Consider the following 17,202-nt stretch of genomic DNA (forward strand, 5'->3'; position numbering starts at 1 on the left):
CCTTTTGGGTTAACGAGTTCAGAATATCTATGTTTAGGGAATTATTGATATGTGAGTATGTCATTTTGCAACTATTTTCTGAGTGCTTTTGCAATTTGAATGATCCATTCCATTCTATTATATCCTGTAAAGTTTCTGTTGAGAAACATACTATTTATTCTGAGGGTTCCCTTAGATGTGATTAGTTGCTTTATTTCTAGGTTCTTTTATGATTTTCTACTTTTTGCCATTTCCATCATAATGTACAAATGTTTAGGATCCACTTTCTTTTTTTTGTTTGTTTTTTATTTATAAAAAGGAAACATTGACAAAACCATAGGATAAGAGGGGCACAACTCCACACAATTCCCACCATCAGAACTCCATATCCCATCCCCTACCCTGATAGCTTTCCTATTCTTTAACCCTCTGGGAGTATGGACCCAGGGTCAATATGGAGTGCAGAAGGTGGAAGGTCTGGCTTCTGTAATTGCTTCCCCACTGAACATGGGCGTTGACAGGTAGATCCATACTCCCAGCCTGTCTCTCTCTTTCCCTAGCAGGGCAAGGGTCTGGGGAAGTGGAGCTCTAGGACACATTGGTGGGGTTGTTTGTCCAGGGAAGTCTGGTTGGCATCATGGTAGCATCTGGAACCTGGTAGCTGAAAAGAGAGTTAACAAGTTGTTGACTAATCAGGATCCACTTTCTGAGGCTATTAAGTTTGCATAGCGTTTCCTTCACCAGGTACAGAAAGTTCTTGATTCTTTAAGATTTCGGACCCTTTCTTTTTTTTTCCTGGAACCTCTGTAATATAACTGTTGTTCCTCTTGATGTTGTTCCATGAGTTCTCCCCCCTCCCTGCCGTGTCTCTCTCTCTCTCTCTGTGTGTGTGTGTGTGTGTGTGTGACTAGTTACTGCTATCGGTAGCACATCAAACTATCTTTTTAAAATTCTATTTATTTATCTTATTTTAATAAAAAGATAGGGAAAGACAGAAAAACCAGAGCACTGCTCAGTTTTTAAGCATGGTAGGTTCTGGGGATTGAACCTGGGAATCTTACAGCCTTAGGCATAATAGTCTTTTGTGTAACTATTATACTATCTCCCCCACCCTGTCTTATAAGTCTCTTAAGTTATGTTATTTTTTTTCTTTTTACTGATCTTTTGACATGTTTCCCTATCTTCCCTTCCAAAGGGAAGTGTCCTCTGCTTCCTTAGTCTACAGCTGAGTTCCTCAACTATATTTTTTAGTTCAACTATTATGTTTAGTAATAAGACTTGTTTGAAACTTTTCATACTCTTCTCATCTTCTTTGTAATTTTCATTTTGTGCAGCCATTGCTTTAAGACTCATGTTTGAAGTCTTCAGTGTTTTATCAGGATTTTATTTACAACCGTCAATTAGGGTAAACTCTCCTGTCTCTTCATTATACTTGCTGCCCTGTGTTTACTTCTAAGGATTAAGTTGAATACCTGTTACCCCAGTCTTGATGGATTGGCCTTGTGTTAAAATTGAAAGTTGTAGGGTATATACCTAGGATTTTGGCTTTCATATAGAAGATAGAAAACAAGAGCCAATGCAGGAAGTGAGGTTGCTGTGGCAGAGAAGCAAGGAATCAAACCTTCTTGGAGATCGTAGCTGCTTGAAATGAGGGTGGGGTCTGTGACCACTGTCAGGTCAAAGCATATTTTATCAGTAGAATTTTCCTAGTAATCCTGGGCTACAAGTAACCCCTCTGCTGCAGCTTACAGGTTCTGCAAGCAGAGTTTTCCCCAGAGGCTCAAGCAACATCTGAGTAGCTGGGTAGCAGGAGTTGGGTGGATAGATGGGAGGGTTATTGGTAAAGATGCCACAGTTCTCTGAGAGAGCTGTAACAACTACCTACTCCTGACAAATTACAAAATTTTATGCCCCAAACTCTAGCAGTTTCTGTGGGCTAATGTGTCCTGGAAGTCACAAAAACTGACTGGAAGCCACAAAAGCCCCTGGTGGCTCAGAAGGAGAGATGATTAGCCTCCAACCCTAGCTCTTCATTTGACTTCAACAAGTATGGCGTCCCCTTGTGCCAACACAAAGGACCTAAGGAAGGCACTAGAAGCATCCTCATTCACATCGAAACTATGCTCCACTTTGCTTCTCAGAATGAGTTTTTAGTTTCAACAAATCTAAGTTCTTCCTTTAGGTTTGTGACTCCATCATTCTGTCCCCCTTTGTTCTCTTTGGTCCCCAGAATCCAAAGAAAAGCCCCTTCACTTTCCATGTCTGTATGAGGAGACTCCCTTCTCCCATATAATTCCCTAAAACTGGGACATTGAGTGTGGGAATAAGCCCTTAAATACCTATGGAAAGGCTCTTTGTCCCTAGTGCCCTTTCCAACATACAATCACAGTACCCTGACAGCAATCCCGGCAGGGCTGTGTCTCGGACTCTCTATCCTTTCTGATATTTTCTGTCACTTCACCTTGTGAAAATCTTCTAATTCTCCATTATTTTTTTTACTTTATTTTTTATTGATGATTTAATATTGATTTGCAAAATTATAAGAGAATAGGGGTATATTTTCACAGCATTTCCACCACCAGGGTTCTGTGTCTCCATCCCCTCCACTGGAAACTGCAGTAGTTCTTTATTTCTTTTTTTCATCTGGAAACTGGTGGCCTCTCCTGAGAATCTCAGGTTGAAAGCTGCTTCTCTTCAGAGCTCACACCAGGTGTTGTCTTTAATTCTCCATTATTTTTCAAAGGCAGTTGCTCCAACACCAAGGCTGGTTTACCATGTCTGGGGAACAGGAGGTGAGAACAAGATCTTATTCATTCACCATCTTGCAATGACCATTTTGAATTCTGTCCCCAATGTTTCTGAGTTGTGTGAACATTACTTCTTATATCTGATAAAAATCCTCCATCTGGTCTCTCAAATGAGGGCTTCATTTTTTAGCTGTTTTCTCTGTTCTTTTCATCACATCTTTAATGGTTCTTTGTTTAAATAATGTTATTTTCCATGCTTAATATTTCTACTGGTTTGCTTTTATGTTTCTTTCATTTTTTGTTTTGCTAATAACTTCCCTTAGCTTCTCTTTCAATATGTCTACTAGCCTCTCGTTTTTTTTCCTCATTGCATATATTTTATTATTTCTTTTCTGTGGGAATCTGTAATCCAGGTGATTACTTACTTCTTGGCTACTTGATTATTCATTTAGTTTTGCAGTCAGGGCCTCACACACATACATGACTTTACTGCTCCCAGGTACTTTTTTTTTTTTTTTTAACTTTAGAGAGGCAGAGGGAGTAGTGGAGAGAAAGCATAATGGTTATGCAAAAAGACTTTCTGGCCTGAGGCTTTCTGGCCTGAGACGTCCTAGGTTGAATCCCTCTATACCCTCTATATCACCAAAAGCCAGAGATGGTAAAATGAGACAGAGGGGGTGGGAAGAAAGAGGGAGAAAATTCACTGCACTGGATCATCCCTCAGTTCTGCAATGACACTCACATATGGTGCTGGGACTTGCTTCTTGGTTGCATTCATGGTAAGGCATGGACCTACCTATTGAGTCGTCACCCCCTCAAATGTCCTAACATGATTGAAACCAAACAAATGTCTGATGCCAGGTGCTACAGAAATCTAAACATGGTCACACCAGCTTTTGTATAAAGAAAGCAATTTATTTATTCCCATTCAAACATGAAATGAAGGCAAGAGAGAGATTCAAATCAATCTTCCTGTTCCCTTGTCTCAGAGAATGTTTACACAGGTGGGGCAGGGTGAGGCTAGAAAACCAGGGGATGGTTTCCCAGGCAAACAGGATGGGACCCTGAGGCCATCAGATCTCCTGTCTCCTAATCCTATGGGTTTTCTGTAAACTGCTTCCAAAACAGAGTTTATACCTGATCTTCACTATTCGTTATTTTAAGGGGGCAAGGCAATTAAGAATTAGGGTGGAGATAGGACATGTTGATCATTGTTTTTGGTTGCTTTTTTTTTTCCTTTCAAGTATACTTTTAGAATAGTTAACTATTCCTTGTTAATTCCTGGGAGCCATTGTTTTTTGTCTAACCCAATTTATCGATTTCAGCTACCTCCTCCTTCTAGAACCATGTTAGGCAGCTCTGATCCTTGGAGGTGATGGTTTTGTCCAGACCTGTGACTTCATTTTCCTTTAGTATTTCAGACAGACTCTGGCTTAAAATACAGTCTTGTCAGCTCCAGTGAATTCAGGAGAGGGAATGTGGATGCACCCCAGCACAGCTGAGCCACAGTCAACCATTCCCATCCCACAAAATAACGTCAGTCAGGTCTTTACTTTTTGATTTCCAGGAAGAAGTAATGCCAGGGAAGTAGTTGCTTTCCCACCACTGGTGCTCGTGCAGGTAGAATAGTATGAAGCAACTAGCCAAAGTTACTTCTTGTTACCCAAGTTTTTTGTTACTGCTGTTTTATCTTACCAATAGCATAGGTCTTCTACCTATCTGCTTTGATTCTTGAGAACACTCAGATCAGAATATGAAGTCTCATAAGTAGAGCTGTTCTGGTCTTAAGTGCTATAAGAAGGAGAAGTAAAAACAGAACTACTATCACACTAAATTGTCTCTTGCCCCAGGCCAAAGCAGCCATCTGACTCAGGTTGGGTTGCCTGGGAAACAGACCATGAACAGAAGGCAGAGTGTTCTGGGATTGATATCCCTTGAAGGGGAGGAAATAAAACAAAATATGGCGGAGGAAGAAAAAGAAAGAAAAAAAAAGCATTGTAATGCAATGCCAACAAGATTTCAGCTTACGCCACAGTTTACCCCAAAGCAGAGATCCTCCAATGATGTTCTCAGATAAAGTAACCATGCAGACTTTTATATCTATCTACTGACCAACTACTGAATTCAGACCCAGCAAGGTGACTCTCTTCACCTAAGTAGTTCCAGAGCAGGATAACAATAGCAGTCAGATCACAAGCAGCACTCACAGCTGTTGAAAAGAGAAACAAAGTGACACATAACAATACCCACTCTAGTATCCCACACAGTTTAAAGTCACCTCTGCCCCAGGGGGATTTCACATTTTCTCTCTCTAGGCCCTCCAAAATTGTTAAGAAGGGAGAGAGAATGGGGAGACAGTGGTTGTGTTAATTCACAATTATTTTTAGAACCACGGTGAGTCCAGAAACTGTTACTCATTAGCTAACTCATTACCTTTCTTGCTCTGCAGTGTCTACTTAAGCTGTCATGTTCCTTTGGGAATATGTACTTGTAGCCAAAATGTTCTCTGAACCTTGACTTTCTTACTTACCAAGAGCCTCCATTTTTCTGGGAGACTGACAATGAGTGGACCCTCTGAAACGTACCTAGGGCTGAGCACAAGGCGCGGCTAAAATAATCTAATCTTAGTGTTTGAATGATAGAAGACAGAGACGGGGAGTTGAGCAGTAGCACAGCGGGTTAAGCGCAGGTGGTATAAAGCACAAGGACTGGCCTAAGGATCGCAGTTGGAGCTCCTGGCTCCCCACCTGCAGGGGAGTTGCTTCACAAGTGTGAAGTAGGTCTGCAGGTGTCTATCTTTCTCTCCCCCTCTCTGTCTTTCCCTCCTCTCTCCATTTCTTTTGTCCTAACAATGACAGCATCAATAACAAAACAAAAAAAAAACACCAAGGACAACAAAATATATATGGAGACAGAGACAGAAGGAGGTAGCACCTAAGGTGGTGGGAACCTCAACCTCCTAGGCTTGTGATAAAGAGACATATTAAGATGATGTGTGTCGTGACCTATCCATCTCAGAGTCTATGACTAATCACATGAGCCTAGGAGCCATAAATGATCACAAACCAAAATGACCTGAAGCCAGGGTCTGCTGCATTTAGGAAGAAGTGTCACTCACTTTGTTTGAATCAAAGTACTGAACCACCCAGTTTCAGGATAAACCAGCAAGTCACAAAGAATGAGCTGAAGGAAATTAAGAAAACCTTAAAAACCAAAAGCCCAAGCTGGGGGAGATAGCATAGTAGTTATGCAAAAGACTTTCATGTCTGAGACTGAAATCCCAGGTTTAAGCCCTGCACCACCTTAAGTGAAAGATGAGCTTTTTCTGTATCTTTCTGGGTCTCTCTCTCTCTTTCTCTCTTTCTCTCTTTCTCTCTCTCTCTGACACATAGACACACACAAGCACAAGGGCCTGAGTAATGATCCTGGTTCAAGCTCCTGGCTCCCCACCTGCAGGGGATTGCTTCACAAGTGAAGTAGGTCTGCAGGTGTCTGTCTTTCTCTCCCCCTCTGTCTTCCCCGCCTCTCTTGATTTCTCTCCTATCAACAACAACAACAACTATAACAACTACAACAAGGGCAACAAAAAAGGAAAAAAATGGCCTCTAGGAGCAGTGGATTTATAGTGCAAACAATAACCCTGGAGGGGAGAAAAAAAAAAAAAGCCCAAAGCCCTTGAATTCCATGCACTTGTCTCTGGCCTAGAAACTACAAAGTAGTTTACCTTTAGTTCTTTGTTTTCTTAGTAAGCTAGACATGTGTTTCTTCTTCTTTTTTTTTTTTTAGCGTTTTATTGGGATGCGCATGGTTTACAGCAAAACTATTAACACATAGGCTCAATTTCTCATCTCCCCATAAGTGTCTGCATAACCTTCTCACTCCCAGCTTAGGTCTTTTTCCACCATCTTGCACCAGGACCCCAACGCCCCCTCCACCCACTCTCATCCCTTTATCCCCAGGCCCCTTTGCTTTGGTGCAATACATCATACCCAGTCCAAGTTTTACTGTGTGTTTTCCCTTTCTGCCCGTTTCTTTCTTATTTATTTATTTATTTATTTATTTATTTATTGCCCTTGTTTTTTATTGTTGTTATTGATGTCATCATTGTTGGATAGGACAGAGAGAAATGGAGAGAGAAGGGAAAGATAGAGAGTAGGAGAGAAAGATAGACACCTACAGACCAGCTTCACTGCCTGTGAAGGGAGTCCCCTGCAGGTGGGGAGCCGGGGACTCGAACCACCATCCTTATACCAGTCCTTGCACTCTGTGCCACCTGCGCTTAACCCGCTGCACTCCCGCCCAACTCCCTCTGCCCCTGTTTCTTAAGTTTCACCTATAAGGCTCATAGTTCTTAAACTTTCTTTTAATATGCCAGAAAGGCCTATGCTTGATCATTCTTTCTGTGCATGAGTAAAGGTATGAAAAAACAGAAGGTGTGGTGATCCGGGAGGTGGCACAGTAAATAAAGCACTGGGTTCTCAAGCATGAGGTCCTGAGTTCAATCCCTGGCAACACATGTACCAGAGTGATGTCTGGTTCTTTCTCTTCTCCTATCTTTCTCATTAATAAATAAATAAGATCTTTAAAAAGAAAGAAAGAAAGAAAGAAAGAAAGAAAGAAAGAAAGAAAGAAAGAAAGAAGGACACAGAAGGGAGTCAGTCCCACACCAGCCCTTACCCCAGTATCTAGTCCACAAATTCTTTGATACCCCAGCTTGTCAAGAACTAAAATCCAATTCCCCTCCCCTCAGTCTTTGCTGAAATTGTTGGCTTATTTCTCAAGAACTAGGTAAAGCAAAATGATGGTGTGTGACTTCATAAAAATAAGCAAAGGAAGTAAACAGGCACAAAAGTAACTTGTGGGGGTTGGGGGGTGTTGTACCTGATTAAGCACATGTATTACAATGCACAGGGGTCTGGGTTTGAGCCCCTGGTCCCCACCTGTAGGGGGAAAGCTTTAGAAGTGGTGAAGTAACACTGCAGGTATCTCTCTGTCTCTCTCCCTCTCTATTAACCCCTTCCCTCTTGATTTCTGGCTGTCTCCAATAAATAAAGATAATAGAAAAAAAATTTTTAAAAAAAGGAACTTGTATTTCAAGAAGTTTATCAACAGAGGGAAAAAGGCATATACTAAAGTCCACTGGGTATATCTGAAGTTTATATAGTTTTCCCCCCTCATTTTCCTCATAATATACAAATAATAACCTGAGAGATAGTATAGTAGCTATGCAAAAGACTCTTATTCCTCAGGATCTAAGGTCCCAGGTTCAATTCTCGTCACCACCATAAGCCAGAGCTAAGTAGTATTCTCATTAGAAAATTGACTCCGATGGTACCAAAGTAAGAAAGCAGAAGGATACTAGAGTTTGCAGTGAGTACCTCCCTAATACTTCCTCTCCACTTTTCCAAGCTTTGGGTCCATGATTGCTCAACAATTTGTTTGGTTTTGTATGTTAACTCTCTTTTCAGTCACCAGGTTCCAGGTGTCATCAGGATGCCGGCCAGACTTCCCTGGATTGAAGACACCACCAATGTGTCCTGGAGCTCAGCTTCCCCAGAGACCCATCCTACTAGGGAAAGAGAGAGGCAGACTGGGAGTATGGACCGACCAGTCAACGCCCATGTTCAGCGAGGAAGCAAGTACAGAAGCCAGACCTTCTACCTTCTGCAACCCACAATGACCCTGGGTCCATGCTCCCAGAGGGATAGAGAATGGGAAAGCTATCGGGGGAGGGGGTGGGATATGGAGATTGGGCGGTGGGAATTGTGTGGAGTTGTACCCCTCCTACCCTATGGTTTTGTTAATTAATCCTTTCTTTAATAAAAAAAATAATAATAAAAAAAATAAAAAAAAAGAAAATTGACTCCGTACAATAACTACAACAATAAAACAACAAGGTCAACAAAATGGAATAAATAAATAAATATTTTTTTAAAAAAGAAAAAAGAAAATTGACTCCGTATGTGGAGTTCTTTTCCTTTTATCATTTTGTTTACTTTTTATTAAATCTCTGTTTCTTATAAAGCCTTGTCATTAAACTATAGTTTATCTCAGCTATTAGAAGACAGCCCTCTCCTCAATATAGAATTATCAAGCATTAAATTTATGTGCATCTGTAATTATTGGCATCACATATATACAAATATAGGCAGTATATTTTATCTTATTAACTAGAATAATAGATAAAATACAGAACAATACCTACTTAAACATGAAAAATAGCTGACTAAACATTAAGGTATAAGTCAAATCTGATTCTTAGATGTTAATCAATCATCTTTTTTTTTGCCTCCAGAGTTATTGCTGGGGCTCGGTGCCTGCACTACAAATTCACTACTCCTAGAGACTATTTTTTCCCTTTTGTTGCCCTTGTTGTTTTTCATTATTGTTATTATTATTGTTGTTGTTGTTACCACTGTCAGTGTTGTTGGAGAGTGGACGGGAAGACAGAGAGGGGGAGAGAAAGACAGACACCTGCAGACCTGCTTCACTGCCTGTGAAGCGACTCCCCTGCAGGTGGGGAGCCCAGAGTTCCAACTGGGATCCTTATGCCGATCCTTGTGCTTGGTGCCATGTAAGCTTAACCCACTGCGCAACCGCCCAGCCCCCTCGACATTCTTTTTTTAAATTTTATATTTATTTTCCCTTTTTCACCTTGTTTTTTATTGTTGTTGTAGTTATTGTTGTTATTATTGATGTCGTCGTTATTAGATAGGACAGAGAGAAATGGAGAGAGGAGGGAAAGACAGAGGGGGAGAGAAAGATAGGTACCTGCAGACCTGCTTCACAGCCTGTGAAGCGACTCCCCGGCAGGTGGGGAGCCAGGGACTCTAACTGGGATCCTTACACCGGTCCTTGTGCTTTGCGCCATGTGCGCTTAACCCGCTGCACTACCGCCCGACTCCCTCTTTTTTTTTTTTTATTTAATTATTGGGGGATTAATGTTTTACATTCCACAGTAAATATAATAGTTTGTACATGTATAACATTTCTCAGTTTTCCAGATAACAACACAACCCCCACTAGGTCCTCTGTCATCGTTTTCCAGGACCTGTATTTCCCCCTCACACCCACCCCAGAGTCTTTTACTTTGCTGTAATAAACCAACTCTAGTTCAGGTTCTACTTATGTTTTCTCTTCTGATCTTGTTTTTCAACTTCTGCCTGAGAGTGAGTCTCAATATTCTTTTTTTAATATTTATTTATTTATTTTAAATGAGAAAGAGAGAGAAGCTAGAAGACTGCTCAATTCTGGCTTATGGCGGTGCTGGGGACTGAACCTAGACTCTTGGAGCCTCAGAACTTCAATCATGAAAGACTCCTGAATAACCATTATACTGTCTCTCCTGTTCTTATTTTTTTTCAATAAAAAAAACTTAATTAAATCAATATTCTGGGAACTTAAAGTTTGGCCAGACTTCTTCCTGGGAGAGAATATAGGATTCGAAGCAGAGGTTGCAAGTTGTGGTGCTTGATCCTCCAGTCCATTCTTGTAATGCTCTGGCGCTGTTTCATTTTCCTGACCAGGAATCAATCTTTTCTTCCTGCTATTCCAAATACTCAGAGAAGTCAACTAGAAGACAGACTGAACACCCAGGAACGCACCATAGCTTTCCTTCTCGAACAAGCCTTCCGCATCAAGGAAGACATCTCTGCGTGTCTTCAGGGAAGCCGAGGTTTTCGAAAAGAGGAGTCACTTGCCAGGAAGCTACTGGAAAACCATATCCAGACTATCACCACCATTGTCAAGAAACTTAGCCAAAATATTGAGGTACTTCTTTAATTCCTGCCTGTTGACATCATAGCTTGATGGAGATTATAAACAACCAGTGTAGTTTTAAGTACAGAATTGAGTTAAAATTGTTTATGTTGGGAGTTGGCGGTAGCGCAGCAGGTTAAGCACCAGTGGCGCAAAGCGCGAGGACTGGCGTAAGGATCCTGGTTTGAGCCCCAGGCTCCCCACCTGCAGGGGAGTCGCTCACAGGCGGTAAGGCAGGTTTGCAGGTGTCTGTCTTTCTCTCCCCCTCTCTGTCTTCCCCTCCTCTCTCCATTTCTCTCTGTCCTCTCTAACAACAATGACATCAATAACAACAACAATAATAACTACAACAACAATGAAAAACAACAAGGGCAACAAAAGGGAAAAAAAATGTTTATGTTTAGATAATTTCAGTTTAGTTGCCTCAGAGGGAAACAGTTCTGGTTTTCAGCTGCTTGTTTATGTCTAAACTAGATGGAAAAAAATTTTAATGTTCATTGAATAACTATTTTGTGACAGTGGTGGCAACTGTCTAATTTAGTCAGAATATTACGTTAAGGCGTTTATTCCAAATCTCTAAGATTCTATTAGTAGAATCATCACAAAACATTTTTCGTAAGATGTTTGAAACTCTTGTACACACTGTCTGATACTCACTCTGGCCCGACCTCCTACCCCTGTCTCTTTTGTTCTGGTCAGACTGGCCTGCCGGCTCCTCCTAAGAATATGTATCAAGCACACTTTAGCACCAGGGCCTTTGCACTTGTCATTCATTCTGATATCCTCTGAATTATTAAAATAACTTATAAAATGTTCTGTATTTTGCTTGTATTTTGTTCTGCATTTAGTTTGCCATGTGTCAAAATCTATCCAGACACACATTTTTACTTATATACATATATATATTTTTATAGGACAGAGATAAACTGAGAGGAGAGGGGGAGAGAAATATAGAAACCTACAGACCTGCTTCAGCACTTGTGAAGTGACCCCTCTACAGGTGGGGAACCAGCCAGGGGCTGGAACAGGCATCCTTGAGCTTTGTACTGCATGCATTGAACCCAATTCACTACCTCCCTGCCCTCTCCATATACCTTTTAAATACTTCATTTAGTATTGGATAGAGACAGAGAAATTGAGATGGGGGAGGTAAAGAGAGAGACTGAGAGACACGTGCAGCCCTGCTTCACTACTCATGAAGCTCTCCCCCTGCAGGTGGAGACCAGGGGCTTGAACCTGGGTCCTTATGCACTGTAACGTGAGTGCTTAACCAGGTGTGGCAATGTCTGACCCCTTATTTATATGTTTTAACACATATTAAATTTACTCCCGGGAGTCGGGCGTGAAGTGCAAGGACCAGCATAAGGACCCGGGTTTGAGCCCCTGGCTCCCCACCGGCATGGGAGTTGCTTCACAAGCGGTCAAGCAGGTCTGCAGGTGACTATCTTTCTCTGTCTTCCCCTCCTCTCTCCATTTCTCTCTGTCCTATCCAACAACAACGACATCAATAACAATAATAACTACATTTTCCTATAATATATTTCACTTGCTCTGAAAAAAATATTTTTCAAAAACTGTATGGTCTCAAAATATTTGGAATCCTGTTAGCAGTCTGACATGTATAGGAAAATGAGGAGGCCTTCACTGGGCAGAAAGTTACACTAGAAACTGTCATTAAAGAAGCAAATAATGTAGTTAAAGTATTATAAACAAATTATTAGGCTGTTGGCCATGAATAAATAAAATCATGAATGAGTATATACTTTGTAGGTAAACAGATGCTACTCAAGTACTTCAAAAGAATCTAAACTCATTAACCAGTTTGATTTATTTTGCACACTGGCCAGAAAAAGACTGAATTTCAAATATTTGGAGCAAGGTGAAAATATTTTTATTAATGATTTACAAAATTATAAGCTAACAGGGGTATAATTCCATACTGTTCCCACCACCAGAATTCTGTGTCTCCATTTCCTCCATTGGAAGCTAGAGCAGTTCTCCCTAGGTTGAAGAGATGGTTTGACTATTATTTCTATAACTATTGCCTACATTTGTATATATTTGATGCCAGTATTTTTTTTTATTATTGTTGATGTTGTCGTTGTTGGATAGGACAGAGGAATGGAGAGAGGAGGGGAAGACAGAGGGGGGGGGAGAGAAAGATACCTGCAGACCTGCTTCACCACTTGTGAAGGATGCCAGTATTTTTAAATGAGACATCTAATGCAAAGTCTGAATTCCTGGTATCTATTGAAATGCTGGGTGCCACAGTTATCACTGGGCTACAGTCAGCTGAATGCTGACCACCACTGCCTCCCCGAGATACAATTGAGTTTATGTTGTCTGGGAGGTGGTGGAGTAGATAAGGCATTGGACTCTCAAACATGAGGTCCTGAGTTCAATCCCCGGCAGCACATGCACCAGAATGATGTCTAGTTCTTTCTCTCTCTCCTATCATTTCTCATGAATAAATAAATAAAATCTTTTTAAAAATAAAAATAAAAATTGGGTTTGCTTTCCTTTGACACAGGACTCTCCCACTCAGCTACATATAGGTCTACTAAAATGAATTCAATAGTATCTCTGCTCTAAGTGATGTTTTTTTAATAGCATGGTGAAACATGGGGATTTCACCTCAAAATTTCAGATTTTAGAAGACCAAATAAGAGTTCGTGATCAGGTGGCCACAGGAACTAATCATGCAGTGCAGGAGCTAAACAACAAACACTGTCAAGGAGTTGGAGATCTTCGAGGACGAGTAGCCAGGTGAGAAAAATCCTATTTACTAACAGAAAGCAGTCAGTTCTTGGCCACTGAAAGCTCATTCCTACATAAGTCTCCCATGGTAGAAAACTAGACACAACTTTTCCATTAAACTGATGAGATGAAGTACACCCTAGAATTTGAAAAACTCTTGTTACCTGTGAGACTCAATGTTTCTCTAAAGTTCTCTAGTGCAAAATATCCACACATGACAAGTCATGTCCTTATAACACTCAACTGTAAATACAAACATCTGTACAAAGGTACACCCTACATGTATGTTTTATTTAGATCAAAATGAAATTTTTTTTTCCTGAGAGAATAGTGGGTAGCAAAAGGAAATAGGAAAACTAGAATTCCTCAAAAATAAAATTAAAATAGAAAGATTAAATGTAGGGAGTCAGGCTGTAGCGCAGTGGGTTAAGCGCACGTGGCACAAAGTGCAAGGACCCAGCATAAGGATCTCAGTCGAGCACAGGCTCCCCACCTACAGGGGAGTCGCTTCACAAGCGGTGAAGCAGGTCTGCAGGTCTATCTTTCTCTCCCCCTCTGTCTTCCCCTCCTCTCTCGATTGATCTCTGTTCTATCCAACAACAACAGCAACAACAACAATGATTAAAAAACAAGGGCAACAAAAGAGAATAACAATAAAGTAATTTCCATATTTAAAAAGTGGAATGTGGATTCATAATGTGATAGAGGAGAATTTTTTTGTACCTTATCATAGGTAGCAAAGAGTCTTCGCGAGCCATTTAAATTTATCAGTACTTGTATAATTGAGTTAATGCATCAGGCCGAAACATTTACATTTCCCCTCAGTTTAACTCAATGTTTTTATCTAAACCACTCCAATTCAGTATTTTGATTTAAAACAATGTATGATTTTGCTCCCATCAGGAGCAGAATAAAAAAACTAAAAAAAGATTCCTGTATATGTCCCTCCATCGACCAATAATTGCTGAAGAACTTCCACCACCATATCCATGCATGGACACTGTGACAGTATTAAAAACATTATACACTGACCTTCCCAATTCCTGTCTTGGCATAGATGTGACTCCAGCATTATGAAGCTTTCTGGAGACATTCATTTCATCAGGCATGAACATCGACAAGTTGAAAAAATGATTCAGGACCTCTTATCTTCTGTAGAAACTGTTTCTAAAAATTTGGATATAAAGGTAACTGGAAATAGTAGGAAGATATATATGTGTTACTGCCAGATACAAAATCATGATAGCTTATTAAAATGTCCAGTAAAAAGATACTATACAGAAGTATTCTTTTCTTCCAAAGGGTTTAAGTGCAACTCATGCATATACCTCATGAGGATGGTCTGTTCAGTTCAATCAGCAAATATCTAATAAATGTACTAACACAATCACTTATTGAAAGTGTATGCTACTTGATGCCATCATTGTCACTATAGACTTACTCTCTGGCTTTCCCTCCAAGATTGTAGAACCAGGACTATTAGAGCACATACCTTGTTATATAAACATGAGGACCTGACTGGGTTTGAGAAATGCCACTGCAAGTAGGCACTGTACATAACACCAAGAGAACGCAATAGAAGGTCAAGCAGTATTATACTTCCTCTCTATATGTCTCCTTTTCTTCAAAATTAAAAGGAAAGGTAGCAAGGGGGGAAAAAAATACAGAAAATAGAAAAAATCTGGCCAGACAGGACACTGAACAATGTTGTTATGCTATCAGAAATACCTGAGACCCTTCCTGAGTGCATTTCCCCACTGCTACATAAAAAAAAGTTAGTGATAAAAAGAGGCTGTGAGGTGATGCATCTGACAGAACACACACATTACCAGGTGCAAGGACCTGAGTTCAAACTCCTAATCTCCACCTACAGGAGGGGAAGCTTCACAAGTGATGCAGCAATGCTGCAGGTGTTTCTTTCTCCCTCTCTTACTCTCCTGCCCCTCTCGATGTCTCTCAGTCCTGTTAAGTAAAATGATAAGTAAATAATCACTTTTTAAAAATTAACAATAAACCATTGTAGAACCAGAGCTTCATAAACAAGGTGGTTTTCTATGGAAGCTGGTATTGAATATCCAACATGCATGCCCACTGTCATATCCCTGCAATGGTTAGGTCTCATACAAAGTAAACCTATTAGCCTGGGCGTCTCCACACTGGCTCCTGCCTATCTCTTTTCAGCTTACCTCCTGCTCTTCCTGTTTCATTGTTTCTAACTATTGATACAAAACCACCTGCAGGTAGGCCCCTATGCACTGCAAGTTACTCCATCTTGTCTGTGCCTCTTCCTGCCTCTATGGTCTCTCCCCTTTCTCATTGTCTTTATCAATGGTTCAATGCAAGGAGAATTGCAAATTTTCCTGTGGCCGACTTAGTCACATACTTTATGTGAAATAAGTACATCTCCTCTAAGTGTATTTGGCAAAACAAAAATAGAAATTCTTTGGGGCTTTGGGGAAAGGGAATTTTAGAAGAGCCAGTTAAATGAGAGAAAAGGTTCACAGGCTCAATTTATTTCAGTTTTATTAATTATTACTCTGGTATTATACAAAAATAATTTGGAGTTGCTTGTTTCTGTGCTCTGAATCAGTTTATATAATGCTATAATTATCTGCTTTTTTTTTTTTTTTAAGGCTGTGGTACCTTTGACTGAACTCATCTGAGCTGATGATTGGGGAGGAAAAAATCATTTGTTTTCATGCTGTTTTCCAGTTCACCAAATTAATTTTTTTTGTCTTTTTTCATTGCCTTCAGTTTACTTGGTGCTAATTTTCTCAATGCTTGAACCATATGCATTTGTGCTTTTTTTGCTGATATGTCTAGGGTTTTATCATGGTTGTTTTTTAGAAGTTCTACATTTGCATACTATTTCCTTCTTTTGACTGAATAGTGAGGGAAAGAGCTATTGCTGATTTTTTTCACCTTCAACAAGAAATTTTTGTTTGACTGTGTCATATTTGATTTTCTCTTATTGTAATTAAATTTGGGGGTATATTCCAGTTTTGTTATGGGAATACATTAAGGCTAGTTTGTTTGCTTGTGGTTGTTTTGGTGAGTGAAAAGCAAAAAAAAAAAATGTGTGCATGTTCTAAGAGCGTGTATATACTATATTTTTAGGGTAACAAAATTCAGTCCATACCTATAGTAATAGGCTGTTGTTTATTCTTCTGTAGCCATCTTTTTTCTACTTCTTAAAATATTGTTTTATTTTTAACATATTTTATTTACTTTTTAAAATTCTATTACTTATTGGATAGAGACAGAGAGAAATAGAAAGGGAAAGTAGAGACAGAGAGACAGATAGAGACACCTTCAGACCTGCTTCATTATTCATGAAGCTTCTCCTGCCGATGGGAAACAGGGGCTTGAACCTAGATCTTCACACGTTGTTAACACCTGCCTTCAGTCCAGTATGCCAAAAGCCAACCCCTACCTTTTACTTTTATTCTATTTCTGCATTGCACTGGGAAAGATAAAATCTAATATAATGCTGTGTCTTTCATTTTTACTAATTTCAGCTTTGTGAATGTTCTGCTATTTGACTCAAAGAAGATTCAGAGAAAATGTTCCTTTTACTCCTAAAATATTTTTCTCTCTCCTCCTTACATCTAGAGCAGGGCAAATTTTCTATAAGAGAAACAACCTTTGGATTTACATATCAATCCTGTAATTTTTCTGTTTCTTTTTAAATATATTTATTTATTTATCATTGGATAGAGACAGAGAGAAATCAATAGGGGAGTGGGGAGACAGTGAAAGAGAGACAGAGAGATAATTGTAGCCCTTCTTCACCACTCACCACTCATGAAGCTTTCTCCCCTGCAGGTGAGGGATAGGGGCTTGAACCTGGGTCCTTGTGCATTTCAGCATGTGTATTCAACCAATTTTCCAGTTTCTTATTCATTAGTATCTTAAATGTTCACATATTAGATTTCTATTGGTGGCATAATAAATACCCGTG

At 40.0% G+C, this 17,202-nt stretch overlaps 1 protein-coding gene and 1 long non-coding RNA gene across 4 annotated transcripts in view; one reads left to right on the forward strand and one right to left on the reverse strand.

Annotated features, from left to right (window-relative positions):
• The window catches only part of LOC132541311 (uncharacterized), a 205,681-nt gene that overhangs the window by 23,154 nt on the left and 165,325 nt on the right, over positions 1-17,202 (reverse strand). The gene's annotated exons all lie outside the window — the stretch shown is intronic.
• FAM81B (family with sequence similarity 81 member B) overlaps positions 1-17,202 on the forward strand; it is a 51,089-nt gene that overhangs the window by 15,569 nt on the left and 18,318 nt on the right. For all 3 annotated transcript variants that reach the window (XM_060201185.1, XM_060201184.1, XM_007531423.2), the window contains exons 4-6: positions 10,253-10,496; positions 13,132-13,250; positions 14,299-14,428. In XM_060201185.1, coding sequence (XP_060057168.1) covers positions 10,253-10,496; positions 13,132-13,250; positions 14,299-14,428 — 493 coding nt within the window. The remainder of the gene's footprint in view (positions 1-10,252; positions 10,497-13,131; positions 13,251-14,298; positions 14,429-17,202) is intronic.

The sequence above is a fragment of the Erinaceus europaeus genome, chromosome 11 (assembly GCF_950295315.1).
Source record: "Erinaceus europaeus chromosome 11, mEriEur2.1, whole genome shotgun sequence".
In the NCBI taxonomy this organism is placed as follows: Eukaryota; Metazoa; Chordata; class Mammalia; order Eulipotyphla; family Erinaceidae; genus Erinaceus; species Erinaceus europaeus.